Here is a 23,582-nt window from a genome sequence, read left to right as displayed (position 1 = left end):
AACAGACTTGTATGATGTAGAGAGTGATATTCTGAGACAATTTGCAATTGGTTTTCAGTTTTTATTATTTGTGGTTTTTGAGTTATTTGTTTTTTTTAATGGAGGAACTCTCCAGTTTGCAGTTTCAGCAATCTGGTCACCAGGGTCCAACTTACCCTAGAAACTGTGCACTGATTTGAGCAAGAGACTGGGATATGAATAGGAAAGGGCCTGAATAGAAAGATAATTAATATAATTAACAATAACAATACATGTGTAGCCTTAAAGAGCATATATTTTTTGTGGGGTCAGTGACCCCCTTTTGAAAGCTAGAAAAAGGCAAATCATTCAAAAACTATAAAAAATAAACAATGAAGACCAATTGAACATTGTTTAGAATTGTCCATTCTATAACATACTAGAAGTTTTTAAAGGTGAACCACTCCAGTGCAAACTGTCAGTGACTTCTAGATATGGATGCACTGAATCCACTTTTCTGGATTCGGCCAAACACCCGAATCCTTTGCAATAGATTTGGCCGAATCCAAACAAAACAAGGAAGCAAAAAATGTTTTCCCGCCCCTAATTTGCACATGCAAATTAGGATTCGTTCGGCTGGGCAGAAGGATTCGGCCGAATCCAAATCCTGCTGAAAAAGGCTGAATCCTGGCCAAATCCATAACCGAATCCTGGATTGGGTGCATCCCTACTTCTAGCCCCTCTTCCCTTCCTTATGCAGGTAAAACGATTGAGGATTTTTTGACCCTGACAATCATTACTACCTCTAAGCATAATGTTGTAAAACAAGATTATAAATAAAATACTATGTAGGAAGACAAAGGAGTCGGTCATATTTCAGAAAGCATAACGGTACAAATAGTGAGGTTTATATCTACCGATTCATTGTGGAACCTGCTTAGAACTCAAAGGGAAAGAAAGAAACATTCTCATGTACAAGAAGAAACAGCCCCGTTTCAAAGTGAAGACCATAAAATAAAACTCTTTATAATAGATGTTTCGACTAATCCTTTTAAAATCTTTTCATCGTAGTAAACGGCTAATTCACTTGCTATTGTGGTAGAGTCAACAGACAAACATTGGACTCTGAAAGCTTTAAATAGTTTTAAGCAATACAAATTGCTTTGTGCCTACAGGAACGGGGAGTTACAGCATTGATCCCGGGGGAGAGCAAAATAAAAGACTTTCTACAAAGCAAATTTTGGCGTTCAAAAAGCCCCCGACTCTTCATTGGCCAAGTAAAATGTTTGAGATGATATTTACAAAGGTTTCCTTTAAAAGTGATTAATGACAGTAGGTGACACCTAAGGTTGCTCTGACTGTATTTGGACTAGTTTGGGCTGAAGACAAAAATGGAGAGATATTTGAGTTTTCATTATTTAAATTACCACCAAGGACTACAGGTATGGGATCCGTCATCCAGAAACCAGTTATCGAGAAAGCTCCGAATTACGAAATGGCCGTCTCCCATAGACTTCATTTTATCCAAATTATCCACATTTTTAAACCTGATTTCCCTTTTCTCTGTAATAATAAAACAGTACATTGTACTTGATCCCAACTAAGATATAATTAATCCTTACTGGAAGCAAAACCAGCCTATTGGGTTTATTTAATGTTTATATGATTTTTAGTAGACTACAGGTATTAAGATCCAAATTACGGAAAGATCCATTATCCGGAAAACCTCAGGTCCCGAGCATTGTGGATAACAGGTCCCATACCTGTATATGCTTTCCAGTTAATGAACACAATGAACAACAAGCGTGTGTAGGTGCTCTGCTTCAAAGTAATGAACCTCTTATTTGAAAAATATAAATGTATAAAAAAAAAATTTAAATGTATGACGTAAATCTTTTTTCTTTAATCCACGTGTTTCAGAAATAAAATAACCAGACTGCTGAAATTCCAAAATGGAGAGCTGCTGAATAAAAAGCTAAATAACTCAAAAAGCAAAATAATAATAAATATAAAACAATTGCAAATGGTCTCAGAATAATACTCTCTACATCATACTACAGGTATGGGATCTGTTATCCTTGAACCCGTTATCCAGAAATCTCTAAATTAAAGAATTTTATCCAAACAATCCACATTTTAAAAAAATATTTCCTTTTTCTCTGTAATAATAAAACAGTACCTTGTACTTGAGTCCAACTAAGATATAATTAATCCTTATTGGAAGCAAAATCAGTCTATTGGGTTTATTTAATGTTTAAAGGATTTTCTAGTAGACTTAAGGTATAAAGATTCAAATTATGGAAAGATCTGTTATCCAGAAGACCCCATGTCCCTAGCATTCTGGATAAAAGGTTCTATACCTGTAATAGTTAACTCAAAGGTGAACAAAGGTGCTTTCTATACATATACCAATAACTTTAAACCATAGAAATTTTGTAATAAATGTATATTGCAATGTTGCTTAGAATTATGTTTTCTTTTTTTTTTTCAACCATATTTTTATTGTTTAGAATTGTTTTCTTTTATTAGGCAAAACATTTTTTTTTTTTACCATTACAATTTTTTATAATGACAAAGGAAAAGGAAAGAATTTTTAAACATTTGGATTATTTCATTAATAATGGGCATTGCGTAATTCTGAGCTTTCTGGATAACGTGTATCACTGTTACTGGTTGCTGTGCCGAGTGATTGGTGACAAAATGTTCCATTTTAAAATTTAAACATGACAACACTGCGGTTGGATGGAAACGAAGCATTTGAAGTGTTCATCAAATATTCATACCGCATAACAATCAGATCATTATTATTTTAGGCCCTGTTCTTGTTGTGCTTAATTTAGAAAACGTATATGAAATCTTTAGGTAGTTGCAGTCTTTTGATGAAAGAGTAAAAGAAAACGGATCCGCACACACACCGATTAGTGCAGTCGGGGATTATCCCCTTTTATTCAGCCACCAAACATCAACGTTTCGGGGGGAACACCCACCCTTCATCAGCTGATGAAGGGTGGGTGTTCCCCCCCCCCCGAAACGTTGTACCCAAAATTATTTCCACCTCAATCAATATCTATGGATGTACAGTATGCAGAGGATGAAATGTACATGGGCCCTTGATGCATCTAATCACTGGCCCGAGGGCCTACTGGATTAGCTCAGATCGGCGCATTATTTTAGTTATCAAACAGCAGCAACCTGGTAGGTAATTGTTGCTTCGGCAGCTTATCTGCTCGCGTATGGGGCGTTCCAATGGGACTCCCCGGCCGATATATGGCCAAAAATTGTCCAGATATTGATTGGGCAGGTTTGAATTTTCCCTGTGATTGAGAATCGAGTTGATGCAGTCCTCATTCCGTCGGCGGCTATTCCCATCGTTCTAATCCGGTTTCTCTCATGAATTTCAACTTTGTTACTATGGGAGTTATTTATCAAAGGTCGCATTTTAGAGTTACGTGAGCTTTTTTTAGACCTTGAATGAACTCACAACTCGAATAATTTCGAGTTAAAGACACAAGTCGAAATGAGAAAATCAACGAGTTTGGAGTTAACATGAAACGATCAAGTTTACGGCCAGAAAAAGCTTAAAAAAATTGATCGAGTTTTGGAGCGAAACCCTCCAAAAAAAACGAACATCATGAAGGGTATTTTAGTCTTCAAATGGTTCAAGGGACCTCTGCCTTGACAGGTTTTAGATGGTGTTTTTTCGGAAAAAAAATGTATTTTTGACTCAAAAATAAGCTTGAAAACTCACATTTTTTCATGGTAAACACAACTCAAACCTTAATATGTCCCTATGTATTCACATTTCCACTGAAAATGTATATTTAAAGGGATACGGTCATGGGAAAACATGTTTTCTTCAAAACACATCAGTTAATAGTGCTGCTACAGCAGACTTCTGCACTGCAATCCAATTCTCAAAAGAGCAAACAGATTTTTTTTATAATCAATTTTAAAATCTGACATAGGGCTAGACATATTGTCAGTTACCCAGCTGCCTCCAGTCATGTGACTTGTGCCTGCATTTTAGGATGGAACTGCTTTCTAGCAGACTGTTGTTTCTCCTACTCAATGTAACTGAATCATTCTCAGTGGGACTTGGCTTTTACTATTGAGTGTTGTTCTTAGATCTGCCAGGGAGCGGTTATCTTGTGTTAGGGAGCTGTTATCTGGTTACCTTCCTATTGTTCTTTTGTCAGGTTGCTGGGCTGGGGGGGGGGAGGGGGGTGATATCACTCCAACTTGCAGTACAGCAGAGTGCCTGAAGTTTACCAGAGCACAAGTCACATGACTTGGGGCAGCTGAGAAACTGACAATATGTCTAGCCCCATGTCAGATTTCAAAATTGAATATAAAAAAATCTGTTTGCTCTTTTGAAAAATGGATTTCAGTGCAGAATTCTGCTGGAGCAGCACTATTAACTGATGCGTTTTGAAAAAAATCATGTTTTCCTATGACAGTATCCCTTTAGGTGGTAGAAGAGTACCAACAAAATGTGTGTACAAAGATGTCACTAACCTTAAATTTACTAAATGGTGTGGCACTTGCTGATGCTGAAAATGATCACGCCAATGATGAAGGCAGAATGATTGTGAGGGTTGAAGACAACAGGCAGGGTGATATATGGGTGGATGGTTTTGGCAACCTGAGTCTGTGGAGAACTCTGTGCGTGGCTGTAGGCAGCCAGAATTCAGTGCAGAATTAGCCGTTCCGCCCGTCCGTGGAACACAGTCTTGTGGGTTGTTATGGTTGTGTAAAGAATGATGGTATGAGCAGGGCTGGCAGCACTGGGAAATTCTTTGGTTGTCTAGAAACAAAGAACAAGGTTTGTCCACCCCGTTGTGTGAAAGGCATCCATTGGGACTCACTTTAAGTCTTCCTTCGTCGGTGGAAGGGTGCTGCTGCTCTCCATTGTTGGCTGTGGGCAGGGATTTGGATGGGATGTTGCCATTACTAAGAGCCAAAAATTCACAGTTTCTGTTGTTCAATGCCATTCTCCCAATTTGTAGCAAACATAGAGAGGTCTAAGATAGAAAAAAAAATATTATATTAAACTACTAAAAACTAGAAACGTAGGCATAATATTTCATGGGTACATAGGAGATTTACATTTCTAAAACGTTAACTACTGCACATATTTGAGTACAATTCCTTCAACAAAAATTGATTGTGATTAACTAATTCGAGACCTTTCTTAAATACATTCAGATGAAGTCATCGACTTTAGCACAGGAAATTATTAGGGATAATTAAACACAAAGGCACGATTATTGAAACATGTGCCATAAAGCCGGGTGCCAAATTCCCAAACAGTTTAGGAGCTTTCATAAACATTTGCATAAGTTACGCCATTATACCTTACATTAAAGGGGTGGTTCAGCCTTAAAGTGGACCTGTCACCCAGACACAAAAATCTGTATAATAAAAGTCCTTTTCAAATTAAACATGAAATCCAATTTCTATTTTTTATTAAATCATTCATAGCTGTTGTAAGCTCATTTAAAAATCTCAGCTGTCAATCAAATATTGTCTGCCCCTCTTCTATGTCTTAGGCATAGAGGCGGGGCAGACAATTACTTTCACTTTCCATTCAGCACTTCCTGGATGTCACTGCTCTCCCCACATTCCCCCGTTCTCTTCACCATTTAATTGTGTAGCCAGGACATGGGGATGGACATCAGGTCCCCCATTCTGATGCACAAACAAGATTCTGAGATGATACAAGGCTTGTCTTAATAGCACTGTCCACAAAATGGCTCCTGCCTGCTTGTTATAATTATTAATACCCAGATTGATGGAAACAAGATTAAAATAATTTATATAGTGTAATTAAAGTTCATTTTGCTATCACTAATGTGATAAAATTGGATTCTGAATATTTTTTTTGGGTGACAGGTCCCCTTTAAAGCGATACTGACACGTTCCTATAAAAATCATAGGAAAATGTCAGTATCAAGTAGTTGCTGCACTCGGAATAGTTCCCCTGAAAGCCGCCCCCCAGCCCCGCAAACCTGATCTGCCCCGACCCTCCTCAATCGCTAAAAGATCTTCTGTGCTGTTTCAGTGACGCTGGGCTGGGGTGGCGCAATCCTTCCATAGGCTAATTACAACGCAGAAGATCAGTTGTGTCAGAGGGTCGGCTGCACAAAGGTTCGTGGGCTGGGGGGCGGCTTTGAGGGGAACTATTCCGGGTGCAGCTACTACTTGATACTGACATTTTCCCATGATTTTTATAGGAACCTGTCAGTATCGCTTTAAGTTAACTTTTAGTATGTTATAGAATGGCCAATTCTATTCTATTTGCCTTTTTATTTCAAATGGGGGTCACTGACCCCATCAAAAAGCGAATGCTCTGTAAGGCTACACATTTATGGTTATTGCTACTTTTTATTACTCATTTTTTTCTAATATGCTATTCATATTCCAGTCTCTTCTTCAAATCAGTGTATGGCTGCTAGGGTAATTTGGACTCTAGCAACCAAATTTTTTGAAATTGCAGACTGGCATGCTGTTGAATAAAAAGCTAAATAACTCAAAAAGCACAAATAATAAAAAATGAAAACCAATTGTAAATTGTCTCAGAATATTAGTCTCTACATCAGTGATCCCCAATCAGTAGCTCGTGAGTAACATATGTTGCTCCCCAACCCCTTGGATGTTGCTCCCAGTGGCCTCAAAGCAGGTGTTTGGTTGTATAAAAACCAGATGTACTGCCAAACAGAACCTCCAGTAGGGTGCCAGTCCACATAGGGGCTACCAATAGCCAATCACATCCCTTATGTGGCACCACCCAGGAACTTTTATAATGCTAGTGTTGCTCCCCAACTCTTTTTACATCTGGATGTTGCTCAAGGGTGAAAAAGGTTGGGGACCCCTGCTCTACATCATACTAAAAGTTAACTCAAGGGTGAACAACCCCTTTAAAGACTGGACGGTTATTCAGTCCAATAACACTGTAGGATTCAGAAGTCTTTTAAACAAGTACAAGTAAATTCCAAATGAAGAAACACTCAAAGCATCTGAGCAAAGGCCACATTCCATGGAAAACTGCCTGCCTGATAGATTGTTAGAGAGCGATCTACAAAGCCCATCCCAAACATCAGGCACCACCTGTTATCCTATGGAGTCTAATAGCGACTGAAAGAAAGAAAACACAGTAGTTCCCTAGAGGATGGGGGAGGATTAATACCAAAAACTGCCTGTTACCAACTGGTCAATATTTACTATTGGGTTCAACGTAAGGAGTTCTTCGTTGCAAGAAAAATGTCGAGAATCTGTAAGGCTAACATTTGTGCTTTCCTGTGCAATTTATTTAGATTGGTGCATCCTCGTGGAAAGGTTATTCTATGAAACTTTAAGACAGAAGACAGAAAACACAGATGATCTCTTCTTTGCTCAAGTGACTTCGGAAAACTAAAGGTGGCCATAGACTCAAAGATCTGCTCGTTTGGCGACATCACCAAACGAGCGGATCTTTCCCCGATATGCCACTAACGGCATGGCTACATCGTGGGTAATTCGAACGTTCCGCCGTATGGCCGAACGATCGAATTACGATGCGCCAAGGGGCTCCGACGGGTCGGTCGGTTAAAAATCAAACCTTCCCGATCGATATTGTGGCCAGATATCGATCGGGAAGACCCGTCGGAAGCCCCCATACACGGGCAGATAAGCTGTCAAATCGGTCCAAACGACCGATATCGGAAGCTTTATCTGCCCGTATATGGCCACCGGCGATTTACATTTTAGCAGGCAGGAGGCAGTTCGGGGGGAGATAAGTCGCCCCGAAAAGAGGAGATTTGCCGCCGGGCGACTAATCTCCCCGAATCTGAGCGTGTGCCCTGACCCTAAAGGGCTGTGGTTGCCTTGGGATAGTACAGAAACCCAAAACATAATGTACAACATTTCTAGCGACTTCTTTAGTTAGGCTTTAGTTCTCCTTCAAACAAAACTGGATTAAAGAGTTTATTTACTGACACAAATGCAAATTGTACCCACAATGTTGTTGTTTTTTCTCAGAATGTCAGTGTTAGTAAAAATGAGTTTTTGTTTTAAGGGATTGTGGGTCCTCGGGTCTCCAGCCACAATGATTTTATTAATGCGTAACGTAAAGATCAGCTAATAATTCTTTCTGGCTAAAGCCCTGAGCAAACAAATGCAATCAAATGACCTTGCAGCTGGATGAGACATTAGTGGGAATGTCAGGAATGCAGGAGTAATGTGTAGCATGTGGGTATAGCTACTGGGTGCCATATAGGGCGACATGAATTTTATTCCATTTGGCTCTGTTAAATCTTAAATTTGAATTGGTGGCTACAGGTGAATCCAGCTCTAAATGTGGCCATAGACATAACAATTACAGTCTTTCTTGGAAAAGATCTTTCCAAGAAAGATCGTTAGTTTCAATACACACGTGTAGAGCTGAATCGTCAGATATACAGGTAGATATATAGGAAGAAACAATAGAATTCTACCTGTATCTGACGATTCAGCACTAACAATGGGCGATGTTTGGGTGCATTCAAAGGCACCCGATCAAAATTTTCCTTCCAGCCCGATCGACGAGCAGACCGTTATCCAAGTCTTCTGCCGATATCGGTCGGCTCTTTTTCCACCATACACGCAACGAATATCGGACGAAAATTTGTTTCGTATGATATTATCTGTGCGTCTATGGCCACCTTTAGGAGAGTCCACTGTTCCTGTAGGCTGGTTCTCTCTATCTAGTGTAAAAGACATTACAAAGGGAACTACTCAAGTGACAAGATATAAAGGAGTGATGCTGCATAATATATATACTGCCTACTATGAAGAAGAGTTGCTAATATTTAATATAAAAATAATTCCAGAGACATGAGGTCTCGTTTTTTTTTTTAACCTCCAAGGCACAAGTGCTAGAACACCAAGCATTTGAGTCGGAAACATACCTGCTCTCTGCAACCCATGCTAGATTAAAAATCTCCTGCACGGTGGACAGGGAAATGGTCATGGTAACAATATAATTCTGGCATGATATGTGGTAAGTAGAGGGCTCAATAATGAAAGAAAAATGTCCTTCAATGGGCAATCTACTTATTTGTGAAATTGCAGCAATATTTGAAACCAGACACATTATGGGGCAGATTTATCAAGGGTGGAATTGAAAATTAGAATCTTCTAGTTTTATTTGGCCAAAACTGTCAAATTTGACTAGGGAATTGTTCAAATTTGGTTCAAGTTTTTTTAAAATTTTAATTTGATTTTCAAGATTTATCAGACTCTGGGCCATTAGAACTCTAATTTGATGCCTAAAACCTGCCGAATTGCTGTTTTAGTCAGTGGGAGACGTCCTGGGATCAATTGTGAGTTGTTTGCAGCCTTCCTGAGATTCACATTTTTTTCTAAATTCGAACTTCGATAAATGTGCCTCCCCATCATCGTCCAACTAACATGAACAACCAGAGCAAATCTGGCTGGAAACATGGGCTAAAATCATGACTGACAATTAGGGATGTACCAAATCCAGGATTCAGTTTGGTATTCAGCAAGATTCAGCCTAAGCCATGTGCCTGGCTCAACCGAATCCTTAAAATCACGCGACTTTTTGTCACACAAACAAGGAAGTAAAAACCATTTTTTCTATCACCCTTCCCCACCCGGATTTGCATTTTTAAATTAGGGTTCCGAATCCGTTTGGTATTCCGTCAAATCTTTCACAAAGGATTTAGGGGTTCGGCCGAATCTTTCACTAAGGATTCAGCCGAATCTTTCACTAAGGATTCAGCCGAATCTTTCACTAAGGATCCAGCCGAATCTTTCACTAAGGATTCAGCCGACTCTCTTTCACTAAGGATTCAGCCGACTCTTTCACTAAGGATTCAGCCGAATCTTTCACTAAGGTTTCAGGGGTTCAGCCACATCTTTAACTAAGGATTCAGGGGTTCGGTTGAATCGTTCATTAAGGATTTAGGGGTTTGGCAAATCTTTCACTAAGGATTCAGGGATTCGGCTGAATCTTTCACTAAGGATTCATGGGTTCGGCCAAATCTTTCACCAAGGATTCAGGGGTTTGGCCGGATCTTTCACTAAGGATTCAGGGGTCCTGCCGAATCTTTCACTAAGGATTCAGGGGTTTGGCCAAATCTTTCATTAAAGGGATACTCTCATGGGAAATTTTTTTTTTCAAAATGAATCAGTTAATAGTGCTGCTCCAGCAGAAATCTGCACTGACTGGGGGCAGCTGGGAAATTGACAATATGTCTAGCCCCATGTCAGATTTTAAAATTGAATATAAAAAAATCTGTTTGCTCTTTTGAGAAATGGATTCAGAGCAGAATTCTGCTGGAGCAGCACTATTAACTGATGCGTTTTGAAAAAAAAAACATGTTTTCTGATGACAGGATCCCTTTAAGGATTCAGGGGTTCTGACAAATCTTTCACTACGGATTCAGGGGTTCGACCGGATCTGAACAGTGGGTTTGGTGCAACCCAAATCCTGCCTTTTTTGATTTTTTGTTTATTTTGTGCCCCTGAGGAAGACCCTTAAGGTCGAAACGCGTTGGGCTCACCTTTTTATTTTCAATTATGTTTTGTATATTATTTTTGCTTATTTTTTTCTTCTTTTTGTAATAAATTAGTTTTGCTTTTCAAATTTCAATATCTTTAATATTTGCAATTCAATATGGAGACCCTTATGGGGAGTCACCGATGGATTAGTACCCCGTAGTTCGATTCAAGGGTGTGCGCCTTCCCTCTTTATTCTGGTTTGGTGCAACCCGACTGACCATGAGCAAAGCTGGCACATAATTACCCAAAAGTTTATGCCTCAATGCTGCCAAATAAAAGCCTATGCCTAAATGTTCTTGGTCATCATTTTATGCAGTAAATTGAAAGAACTTCTCAAGTGTCTAAATACCTTTGCAAAGAACTGTATATGTAAGAGTGAAGCAAGAATGGCTCTAGGGAGGAAAGAAAGTGTTAATATCGTACAAACATAGCAGAGCCCTAATGATTACTGAAAATTGTTCAGCAGCCTCCCTGGGCAGTATGGAAAGCATATTAGTTGGCCTGGCAGCTGTGTGTTTGCTCTGTGTAGAGCTTTTTTTCCAGTCTAGGAAATGAATGGCCTTTCTGTAAGGAAATGCATTAAGTGAACTTTCAGCAAGAGTTTGGCCCCTTTCAAGTCACAAAAATCTGAATACAGCAAAGATCTAGAATACGCTCTATGAAAGGACGTGTAGAAAACTCCAAAATGTACCACCAACCTCCCACAAAACACAACACTTACATTACGGCACCGTGCCAGCCTGTCTAGCAATTGCATATGATTTAACTTCCTTCACTGGCAGCCAGAAAGAGAAAATAGAAAAAGAAGGGGCGAACCGAATTCTGAAATCCGTGACCTGAAGTTTCCACGTCACTCTTTAAATACAAGGGGGGGGAAAAAAAAAAACCCCTAGCAGCTATTTCCAGAAAATAAATGCAGGACACACTGTGACTGAAGAACTGTTTCTAATCAGCAGGAAAGACGCATTAGGGTCCCTTCTGGGTGTAGTTCCACTTACAATCTACATCACAAGATAAATACAGAGCTTTTCCCAGCAGGTCTACTGTAACACGTGTACATTTCCCATGCCCGGACCTTGAACCAATAAAAATAAACAATAAATGCTTTGATATAAAGATGCTTCAGCATGCATAGTCTGATTGTGTAAGGGTATCGGGCCCTATAGTTTTTCATGAGAACATGCGGACAATCCGGTTCCAAAAAATGACAGCATTTGGAGTCTAAAGGTGGTCATAGACGTAACAATTACGATCTTTCTTGGAAAAGATCTTTCCAAGAAAGATCGTTAGTTTCAATACACAAGTGTAGAACTGAATCGTCAGATATACAGGTAGATATACGGGAAGAAACAATAGAATTCTACCTGTATCCAACGATTCAGCACTAACAATGGCCGATGTTTGGGTTCATTCAAAGGCGCCCGATCAAAATTTTCCGTCCAGCCCGATCGACGAGCCGACCGATATCCAAGTCTTCTGCCGATATCGGTCGGCTCTTTTTCCACCATAAACGCAACGAATATCGGACGAAAATTCGTTTCGTACAATTCGTTTCGTACAATATTATCTGTGCGTCTATGGACACCTTAATCCCAGTAAGATGTCAAAACAGAGTCACTGGAAATGTTGGAAAGTGTAAATAAAATAATGTGATTTACAACATGTGTGTCCATTGAGAAGATAAGGAGGGCTATTAAGTTGCTGTGAATTAAATCAAACTGTATGTTTATAAGGGTATTACATGGGATCTGTTATCCAGAATGCTCGGGACCTGGGGTTTTCCGGATAAGGGATCTTTCTGTAATTTGGATCTCCGTACTTTTAAGTCTACTAGAAAATCATGTAAACATGAAATAAACCCAATAGGCTGGTTTTGCTTCCAATAAGGATTCATTATACAGTAATGGGATCTGTTATCCGGAAACCCGTTATCCAGAAAGCTCTCCCACAGACTCCATTATAATAAATGAGTCCAAATTTTTTAAAATGATTTCCTTTTTCCGTGTAATAATAAAACAGTAGCTTGTACTTGATCCCAACTAAGTAAGATATAATTAATCCTTATTGGAGGCAAAACCAGCCTATTGGGTTTAATTAATGTTTACATGATTTTCTAGTAGACTTAAGGTATGACGATCCAAATTACAGAAAGATCCATAATCTGGAAAACCCCAGATCCCGAGCATTTTGGAAAACAAGTCCCATACCTGTATCTTCGTTGGGATCACGTACAAGGTACTGTTTTATTACAGCAGAGAAAAAGGAAATCATTTTTAAACATTTGGATTATTTGGATAAGATGGAGTCTATGAGAGATGGCCTCTCTGGATGGGTTTCTGGATAACAGATCCCATACCTGTATTCCTTTATCCCTCCAAATGCCACTTGGATAAACAGCAAGTCTGAAAGCAACATTTTCAAGTAACTGTGTCATTTCAGCTCTTGCTTTACTACGATGATCGGACTGACCTTGCAGAGCCTCGGTTGTTGCTAAATGGCAAGTATTCATTGAAAAGGAAACCTTTACATCTAATTTACTTTTGTAAAAAGGCAACAGGCACTTTTACTCACTGCCCAGAGCAAGAAGAATAATGTCAGATGTACAGGAAAGCTTCTCGTATGCACGGCCATTTTAATTGGCATTTGAAGTTGGCCACACACTGCCCCTTTGTTTGATACAATTTACTAATTTTCAACTGAACTGCGTGATCCTTCATGAATATGTGAGGCTCATGAATAAGAGAAAACCAGTTGAGCTGCAATGGACACGCATGAAGCCACTGACCAACGGTGACCTGCAGGGCCGGCACAGCCTCTAATCTGACCAATCGGAATTGGGAACTGAGCGATGTGCGTATCCACAATTTACTATTCTTTTGTCAATCGGATGGATCATTGCATAAACGTAATAATGATACTGGAGCAATTATATTAGAACAGCTGCTGCTGGCAGTGTCAGCTAAGGGGCAGATTTATTAAACAGGTGGTTCACCTTCACACAACTAGTTGTTTGCAGATAGACACCAGAAATAATGACTTTTTCCAATTACTTCCTATTTTCTATGTGTCACCGTTTTTATAACATTGAAGTGTAAAGTGTCATTTTTCAACTTCTAAAGCAGCTCTGGGAAGGAGGGTCGCCGACCCTGTAAACTGTTCTAAATAGATACATTTAGTTGATACATTTCTTATCTTTTTCCCTGCTGAGCAGAATCTCTGGGTTTCATTACAGGCAGCTGATAGAATTGATATAATAGTTGCTAATACAGGTATTGGATCCGTTATCCGGAAACCCGATATCCAGAAAGCGCCGAATTACGGAATAGCCGTTTCCCATAGACTCCATTATAATGAAATAATGCACATTTTTAAAAATGATTCCCCTTTTCTCTGTAATAATAAAACAGTAACGTGTTCTTGATCCCAACTAAGATATAATTAACTCTTAATGGAGGCAAAACCAGCCTATTGGGTTTATTTAATGTTTATATGATTTTCAAGTAGACTTAAGGTATGAAGATCCAAATTACGGAAAGATCCATATCCGGAAAACCCCGGTCCCAAGCATTCTGGATAATAGGTCCCAAACTGTACTGTAGAGATGCTGCTGAGAAATGTATCAACTAAGGAGCAGATTTATCAAAGGTTGACATGAATTTTCGAATGAAAAAAATTCAAATTTTGAGTTATTTTTTGTGTACTTCGACTAGTGAATAGTCCAAATTTGATTGGAAAAAAATTAGAATATCGAAATTTATGTACTGTCTCTTTAAAAATTCAACATTCACCATCTAAAACCTGCCGAATTGCTGTTTTAGCCTATGGGGGACCTCCCACAACCTATTTGGAGTCAATTGGTGGACTTTGAATCGAATTCGATCAAATGCGCTTTTCATTCGATTCGTACAATTCGAATTCGGCGAATACGGACCTATTTGATCGAAAACTGACCTATTCGACCAAAAAAAAAAAACAAAACAAATCTTTGACTTAATTTCCGTTGGTCTTTTTGAATTCGAATTTCAATGTTTTTTCAATTCGAACTTCAACCTTTGATAAATATGCCCCTAAATGTTGCAAAATTGTAACAGTTCAGAATCTGCACCTGAATCACTGAGCTGTCAGACTCAAACACCAGAGACAGGGAGATTCAACTTTAAACTTAGATTTTGGAAAAACAGTTAAAAAATAAATAACTGAAAGTAATTGAAAAAAGTCTATTTCTGGGGAATAATCTGAAAATAACTGAATTGAAAAAAGTGAACAACCCTTTTAAGGGTTGAATTGAAAATTTTTTAAAAAAATGTATGGTCAAAACTCTCAAATTGGAATTGTGTATCATCCAAACACGAATAGAGTTTTAATTCTAATACTAATTTTGAGATTTATCATACGCTGGCACTTTAAGAACTCAAATTGGATTGTTCGCCAGCTAAAACCTGCTGAGTTCATGTATAAGTCAATGGGAGAGGTCCAGCGACAAATTTGGACATGTTAGTAGCCTTCCTGACATTCAAGTTTTTTTCGGAGAAAAAACTCGAATTGAGTTTAGTCTTATATTCGATTCACGTTTTTGAGGTAGGTAAAATTTGTGAGTTTTAGATATTCAATTTTTTTTATCAAATAATCCCCCAATTGAATTTCAAGTATATTAAAATTTAAAGGAGTTTAAAAAAAAAACCATGAATTCGAAATTCGACCTTTGATAAATGTGCCCAAGTTAAATAAACTGCCACTGCAGGGGCAAGAATAACAGCAGTATAAAAGGGGATCTGCATCCCACAGTATTTTTGCATAATGTAAGAAAATCTCATTCTAAGCATCATTCCAAAAAATATAGAAATTTTGAATGGCTTTACAAAGAGTTAGAATTTGTAAGTAATTACTATTGATAGAATTGTCTGGTTGTTTATAATCTCTGCACTACTGGTTCTGACTCCTGAAATAATGCAGCCACCTGAGTAACAGACCAGACATCTGAGACAGAGTCAGAACCGGGCAACAGTCAGAAAGTGTTCCAGTTACATATAAAAATAACATAAAAATCCCTGAAAATGTTTAATTAATGTATATTATTAGAAGGTTGCTTAGAATTTCCTAGAGGCACATTTATCAAGGGTCAAATTTCGAAATATTCGAGTTATTTTAAACTCCCATGAACTTGAAATTCAACCATTTAAAATTTATTATAAAAATCTAATTTTTTTAAACTCGGGTGAAAGGGATCAACCCGAAAACTCAAATCGAATTTGATTTGAATTTTAAAAATTCGATTCGAGTTTTTTTTCTCCAAAAAAAACTCATATCAAGGAAGGCTGCAAACAACTCCAAAATGATCCCTGGATGTCTCACATTGACTTTAACAGCAATTTGGCAGGTTTTAGGTGGCAAATAGTGGAAATTTGAGTTCTTAAAGGGCCAGAGTATGATAAATCTCGAAAATCGAATTCAAATTTTTTGAAAAACTCGAATTGAATTTGAACAACTCCCCAGTCGTATTAGACAGTTTTGACAATAAAAATTCAAATTTTAAATTCAACCCTTGATAAATCTGCCCCCCCAATGTAAGAAAATATTCTAAGCATTGTTCCAATGAAATTTACATTTTAAATGGCTTTACAAGTTACATTTGTGACTGTAATTACTATTGATAGCATTTGTCAGGTGATTTATATTCCCTGCATTAGGTTATGTTACAAATAACATGAAAATCCCTGAAAATTTTGATTAATGTGTATTAGAAGGTTGTTTAGAATGACATAATGTAAGAAAATATCATTCTAAGCATCGTTCCAATGAAACTGGATTTCCTTACAGAGTTAAATTTGTAAGTAATTACTATTGATAGCATTTGTCTGGCTGTTTATATTCTCTGCACTACTGGTTCTGACTCCTAAAATAATGCAGCCATCTAAATACAAGACCAGACATCTGCAACCATCTGAGACAGAGTCAGAACTTGTTACAGTTACATATACAAATAACATAAGGGATGGGGCACACTGGGCGATTCGGGGAGATTTAATTGCCTGGCGACTAATCGGCTCATCTTTGCGGCAAACAATCTCCTCGAAATAGTGATAAAAGCAGTAGTAAGAAGCAATGTGGGAATACTACCTATAACCTGCCCTTAGTAACAATGTGTAGTACAGTCGTATCAAGCAAAACTGGGACAAAGTAACTGGTCAATGTTTAAGAAGAACATATAACACTAAACTAAGGGGTTATTTACAGTATTAAAGGTCGAGTTGCGTTTTCCCTTAAAAACTGAGGGTAGTTTTACTAAAAACTCAAATTTTTTTGGGACAGAAAAAAAAGACTGTCTAAAACCTGTCATGGTCATGTAGAAGTCAATGGCAGAGGTCCCTTGAACCATTTAAAGGGATACTGTCATGGGAAAAATGAATTAGTTAATAGGGCTGTTCAAGCAGAATTCTGCGCTGAAATCCATTTCTCAAAAGAGCAAACAGATTTTTTTATATTTAATTTTAAAATCTGACATGGGGCTAGACATATTGTAAATTTCCCAGCTGCCCCAAGTCATGTGACGTGTGCCTGCACTTTAGGAGAGAAATTCTTTCTGGCAGGCTGCTGTTTTTCCTTCTCAATGTAACTGAATGTGTCTCAGTGAGACATGGGTTTTTACTATTGAGTGTTGTTCTTAGATCTACCAGACAGCTGTTATCTTGTGTTAGGGAGCTGCTATCTGGTTACCTTCCCATTGTTCTTTTGTTTGGCTGCTGGGGGGGGGGGGATATCACTCCAACTTGCAGTACAGCAGTAAAGAGTGATTGAAGTTTATCAGAGCACAAGTCACATGACTTGGGGCAGCTGGAAAATTGACAAAATGTCTAGCCCCATGTCAGATTTCAAAATTGAATATAAAAAAATCTGTTTGCTCTTTTGAGAAATGGATTTCAGCACAGAATTCTGCTGGAACAGCACTATTAACTGATTCATTTTGAAAAAAATTTTTTTTCCCATGACAGTATCCCTTTAAAGATGTTTTTTGCCTTCATGATTTTTGGGGTTTTTTACAGTGGTTTTCGCTTGAAAAATCGACCAATGTGAGTTTTTTTAGCCTATCACTCCATCAATTTTTTACTTTTTTCCCCTGATTGCTTGCAATCGAGTTTTTTTACATTCAGGTTTTTTCATAAATAAGCAAACATTCGAGTTGTGAGTTTATTCGAGGTAGAAAAAACTTCACATACTCAACCTTTGATAAATAACCCCCTTAATCAGCTGTAATAAATATACAACAGCCATTCCCACGCTGATCATTAGCTTCCTACAATTATCCACTTAGCATAGGAGAGAACCACTTACATAAATGTCACTGCAGCTCCTGACACCACTAACAGAAATTTCTGCAAGAATTGCTGGGGTCCCAGTCAAGCATTTGTGGTTCACTTACACACACTTGGGCATTTTATATGTTGCGTGTTAATATACACAATATGTGTAATGACAAGGTTTGTGCCAATGCCATACAAAAGCACAAATACAGTACTACTCAAAAAATAAATCAAAAAGGTTGATAATCAAAATAGCCTAAGAGGTTTTACTCACAGTTCAACCTCAGTCCCAAGGTGCAAGTCCACAACAATATTTCAAGAGAGATGTGAGGACCTCCAATAGTAAGAAACGGTTAAAAAAATGAAAACATGTTTTTATTAGGACATGATAAGATATCATGTCCGAATAAAAAAAAAAAAAAATCATTTTTTTAACTGATCGTTTCCTACTATTGGAGGTCCTCACATCTCTCTTTTGAAATATTGTTAAGACACACACACGCACACCTCATAAAACAAAATTTTGTCTGAAACTTGACCCTTTATCCCATAGACTACAATAAAATAATTCATATTTTTTTTTCTCAGTAATAATAAAACAGTAATAATATAACAGTACCTTATACAGGTATGGGACCTGTTATCCAGAATGCTCGGGACCTGGGGGTTTCCAGTAGGGATGCACCGAATCCACTATTTTGGATTCGGCCGAACCTCCAAATCCTTTGTGAAAGATTCTGCCGAATACTGAACCGAATCCTAATTTGCATATGCAAATTAGGGTTGGGAAGGGGAAAACATTTTTTATTTCCTTTTTTTCTGACAAAAAGTCACGTGATTTCCCTCCCCGCCTCTAATTTGCATATGCAAATTAGGGTTTGGATTTGGTTCGGCTGGGCAGAAGGATTCGGCCGAATCCAAATCCTGCTGAAAAAGGCCGAATTCTGGCTGAATCCCGAACCGAATCCGAACCGAATCCTGGATTCGGTGCATCCCTAGTTTCCAGATAACAGATCTTTCCATAATTTGGATCTTCATACCTTAAAATCTACTAGAAAATCATGTAAACATTAAATAAACCCAATAGGCTGGTTTTGCTTCCAATAAGGATTAATTCTTGGTTTGAATCAAGTACAAGCTACTGTTTGATTAATGCAGAGAAAAAGGAAATATTGTTTAAAAATTTGGATTATTTTATTATAATGGAGTCTATGGGAGGGGGCCTTTCCATAATTCAGACCTTTCTGGATAACGGGTTTCTGGATAACGGATCCCATACCTGTACTTGATCCCAAAAGAGAATTGATCCTTTTTCCACATTCTAGTGATTTTTTTTTTAGCAATGGTGCTACAAATTAGAGAAATATCCCTTATCTGGAAAGCACCAGGTCCTGAGTATTCTGGATAACAGGTCCCAAACGGTATTTGTTAAATCAGCCAACACAGAGATTACGCAGTGCTAGACAGAGCTTATACACCAGTTCCTGTCCGAGTGAATCTTACAATCTCCAGTCCCTAACCTTCACTGCACCTTCACTGCACCTTCACTGCACCTTCACTGCACCTTCACTGCACCTTCACTGCACCTTCACTGCACCTTCACTACACCTTCACTACACTAGCTTCAACTTTAACAAGGAAAGCAGTAACCTGCCTGTATGTTTTGTGGAGTCACAGAAAACCAGAGCACCTGGAGACATCGCATAAATACAGAGGGAGAATATCATACAAGTAAAACAATGTTACATTTTCTGATGCTTAGTAGGGTGCGTCTGGCTTTTCTAAAACCACAAAATTGTATCAATATCTAGCTGCTGGTTTGAAAAGTTCTCAGTCAATCTCGGAACAAATTGTTTTTCAGGGAATTGTTGTACAGGTATGGAATCTGTTTATCCAGAATGCTCGGGATCTAGGCTTTTCCGAATAAAGGGTCTTTCCATAATTTGGATCTTCAACTGTTCTTCATTATTTATTTTTGTTAGTTTTTGAATTATTTGCCTTCTTCTGATTCTTTCCAGCTTTCAAATGGGGGGTCACTGACCCCATCTAAAAACAAATGCTCTGTAAGGCTACAAACGTATTGTTATTGCTACTTTTAACTACTCGTCTTTCTATTCAGGCCTCTCCTATTCATATTCCAGTCTCATATTCAAATCAATGCATGGTTGCTAGGGTAATTTGGACCCTAGCAACCAGACAGCTGAAACTACCAACTGCTGAATAAAAAGCTAAATAACTCAAAAACCACAAATGATAAATAATGAAAACCAATTGCAAATTGTCTCAGAATATGACTCTCTACGTCATACTAAAAGTTAATTTAAAGGTGAACAATCCCTTTAAAGGAGAATTCAACTGTAAAGTAAAAAAAAAAACCTACATAGACCCCCCCAGCCTAGCTGCTACCCCGGGCAAATGCCCCTAACTCTATACTTACCCCTCGTTGCAGATTCTGTCCAATGGAGTTCATGGCAGCCATTTTCTTCTCTTTGGGAAGCAACTGCCGTATCGGCGCATGTGCGGTTGTAACAATTTTATGTTTCACGACAACTACACATGCGCAGAAAGTCACGGAAATTGTCGAATTGTCGATGGCTGCCGTGAACTCCGCTGGACAGACTCTGCACTGAGGGCTAAGTAAGGAGTTAGGGGTATTTGCCCGGGGTAGGGTAGGGGGGTACTTTACGGTTAAATTCTCCTTTAAGTCTACTAGAATAACATGTAAACATTAAATAAACCATACAGGCTGGTGTTGCTTCCAATAAGGATTAATTATATTTTAGTTGGGATCAAGTAGAAGCTACTGTTTTATTATTACAGAGAAAAACGAAATAATTTAAAAAAATAAGGTTATTGGGATAAAAATGGAGTCTTTGGGAGACAGCCATCCCATAATTCGGAGTTTTCTGGATAACGGGCTTCCGCATAATGGATCCCACACCTATACATTGAAAAAAACTGAAATCTCCATAGCTGTGTCTATGTCAGAGCTACTCACACAAACAAAAGCAGCACAACAGGGAGATTATAGAGGAGAAAAAAAAGAAAGGTAAATATTGCTCTGCTTAAAAAAAAAAAAAAAAGCTAGTGTAATGACAGCGATTATTTAACTTTACGGACCCCAAGAGAAAGAAGCACGGGCACATCACAGATACACACAATGCCATTCCGTAAGTACATTCCTAAAACGCTTTCCCCCTCTGCAAACAGGAATCTGGTACAGCCTTAACATCTCAATACACCCAGACAAAACTGCAATGGCCGCAGATGAATTGTACCTTTATAGACAAGACCGATCTTTTCAAGTCATCAATGGGTCCTCCAAAAAAAAAATAAAGTGTTTCCAATGTCAGTTTGATCCCCCCAGAAGCCAAAACCAAAGCAAAAGTATAAGAGCAGCAGAAGCAGGAGCCGTCCTTTCAGCGCTGCTGAGTGCAGACTGACTGACAAGCACATGTTGATCCCTTGAGCTGCTCATGAAAGGGGCTGAAAGATGTGCACTGAGCGGCCAATCAGAGAGCAGCTCCTTTTTCTTATTTAACCCCCGGGGCAGCTTATTTAGTGGTAACAGCTGGAACGGGGAGAGCTTCATGTGAGCGCAAGGTCAGCCAGTCAGGATATGAAGGTGACTTTTCTAGCCTCTTCCTGCTTCCACAGGGGGGAACACAACAAAAAAATAAGTCATAGTGCTGTTTTCTGTTATTTTCCCCTTTGATCCTGTGGCTGGAATGGAGTTAATAATTCTCTCTGTGCAGAAATGGGGAGACCCGTTGATAAAAAGAAAAAAACAAAAAAAACACACAAAAGTCTAGACAGCTCGAGTTTATGAGCCGAAACGTTGCAATAAAACACAGAATTATTCATGAAAGAGCGGTTTCTTCCTTTTCTGTACCTTTAAATATATAAATATATCTCTATCGCTTTCTCTATCTATACACAGGTATGGGACCTGTTATCAAGAATGCTGTGGACCTGGTCTTTTCCGGATGACAGATCTTTCTGTAATAATTGATCTTCATACCATGAGTCTGCTAGAAAATAATATAAACATGAAATAAACCCAATAGGCTGGTTTTGCTTGCGATATGGATTAATTATATTTTAGTTGGGATCAAGAACAAGCTACTCTTTTATTATTAGAAAAAAAGAAATTAATGTAAACATTTTGATTATAAGGGAGCCTATGGGAGACAGCCTTTCTGTAATTTTGGAGCTGTACGGCTGTACATGCATGTTTTGATACGCTTATTTTGATTTTTCACAAAAAATCTCTGTGTTGCTGGTCTTTTTTAGTATACATTTGGAATACTTGCCATGCACCCGATGCTGTTATTGAAGCAGAGTGCTGCCCCTGCTATACTATATAAATAGATAGATAGATAGATAGATAAATAGATAGATGGTTGATAGATAGACAGATAGATAGATATAAAGATAGATAGACAGACAGATGACGATAGATAGATAGATAGATATAACAAACAAGGGAAAGTTGTGCTCACCACTATTTTTTAAAACCATTAGGCGGGGGTGCAATGAGGGTGTGACCACAAAATACATATAGACAACTACAAGAGTCCTCAGCACTCAACCCATTATCAATATACTTAAGACATTGAGACATTTTGTGCTACTGCTACTGAAAAATGCCTTACCCTTTAAACAACACAGGGATTGTTTGTCCATATATTGCAATATATTTAAGCTGGCCAACTACATCAAAGTCATCCCATATCTGGCCATATATATATATGAACCCGCTGCTTATGGCACACACTGCCACTGTATTGTGGCCATTCATTAGGACAGCAAAAATGAAAACACCCTCTAGATACCTTCACCCGACAGCACCCAATGTCTGATACAGGCAGTGTACTTCACATTCCAGTGAATGAGATGCTGCTACACAAAGGGAAGGGCAGATATTGTATTACCGCTCAAAAGAAAGATATTATTGACTAAGCTCTCTCTTCTCTGAAGTGTTTTACACTTTTGATAAAAATCTGGCCACTGGAGGGCGCTGCTTTATGTCCCTGAATGAAAACCTACAACAAAAGCAAAACTATTTGCAGCCATGGGCAAAAAAATAAGACTCAGGGGGTTGGATAACCCGATACTTTATTTTATAGTAATACACAGGAGCCATGACTGAACTATACCAGTGCTTAGTTCAGTTACCTGTGTCACATGACCCTTTGTAACTTGCATATTATGACATATATATATTATGATTCTGTATGATAAAACATCAGGATTTCAGAAGTCACCACAACCTCAATAAAAGCATTCCGTATACTCCCTCCTACTTTTATATGGTCACGGAACTCCACTGTGACTTCTAAATATCCTTAAAAATTTATATTAGGGGGTACATTATCCCTTATAATACATGAGTGATAATCAGAATTCCCTGTATAACTCAGCCTGCAGCCTTGTGCCTTTATATGGTCACAGAACAATCCCTCAGTGACTTCTAATATCCTTATCATTTACAGTAGGGGGTACATTATCCCTTATGATACATGAGTGATATTCAGAGTTCCCTGTATAACTCAGCCTGCGGCCTTGTGCCTTTATATGGTCACAGAACAACCCCTCCGTGACTTCTAATATCCTTATCATTTACAGTAGGGGGTACATTATCCCTTATAATACATGAGTGATACCCAGAGTTCCCTGTATAACTCAGCCTGCAGCCTTGTGCCTTTATATGGTCACAGAACCCCTCAGTGACTTCTAATATCCTTATCATTTACAGTAGGGGGTACATTATCCCTTATAATA

At 38.4% G+C, this 23,582-nt stretch overlaps 1 protein-coding gene across 4 annotated transcripts in view; it reads right to left on the bottom strand.

Moving 5' to 3' along the window:
- disp1.L (dispatched RND transporter family member 1 L homeolog) overlaps positions 1-23,582 on the bottom strand; it is a 99,944-nt gene that overhangs the window by 51,071 nt on the left and 25,291 nt on the right. Inside the window, exons 1-2 of one of the 4 annotated variants that reach the window (XM_018262637.2) lie at positions 21,077-21,416; positions 4,474-4,979 (exon numbers count right to left, since the gene is read on the bottom strand). In XM_018262637.2, the coding sequence (XP_018118126.1) occupies positions 4,474-4,949 (476 nt within the window). In that variant the 5' untranslated portion in view covers positions 4,950-4,979; positions 21,077-21,416. Of the gene's footprint in view, positions 1-4,473; positions 4,980-8,429; positions 8,454-21,076; positions 21,417-23,582 lie in introns of those variants that run through there. The other 3 variants (XM_041562562.1, XM_018262636.2, XM_041562563.1) reach the window with 3 other exon arrangements.

Source organism: Xenopus laevis, chromosome 5L (assembly GCF_017654675.1).
Source record: "Xenopus laevis strain J_2021 chromosome 5L, Xenopus_laevis_v10.1, whole genome shotgun sequence".
Lineage (NCBI taxonomy): Eukaryota > Metazoa > Chordata > Amphibia > Anura > Pipidae > Xenopus > Xenopus laevis.
The sequence above is the reverse complement of the archived record's forward strand: the minus strand, read 5'-3'. Positions and strand labels throughout refer to the sequence as shown.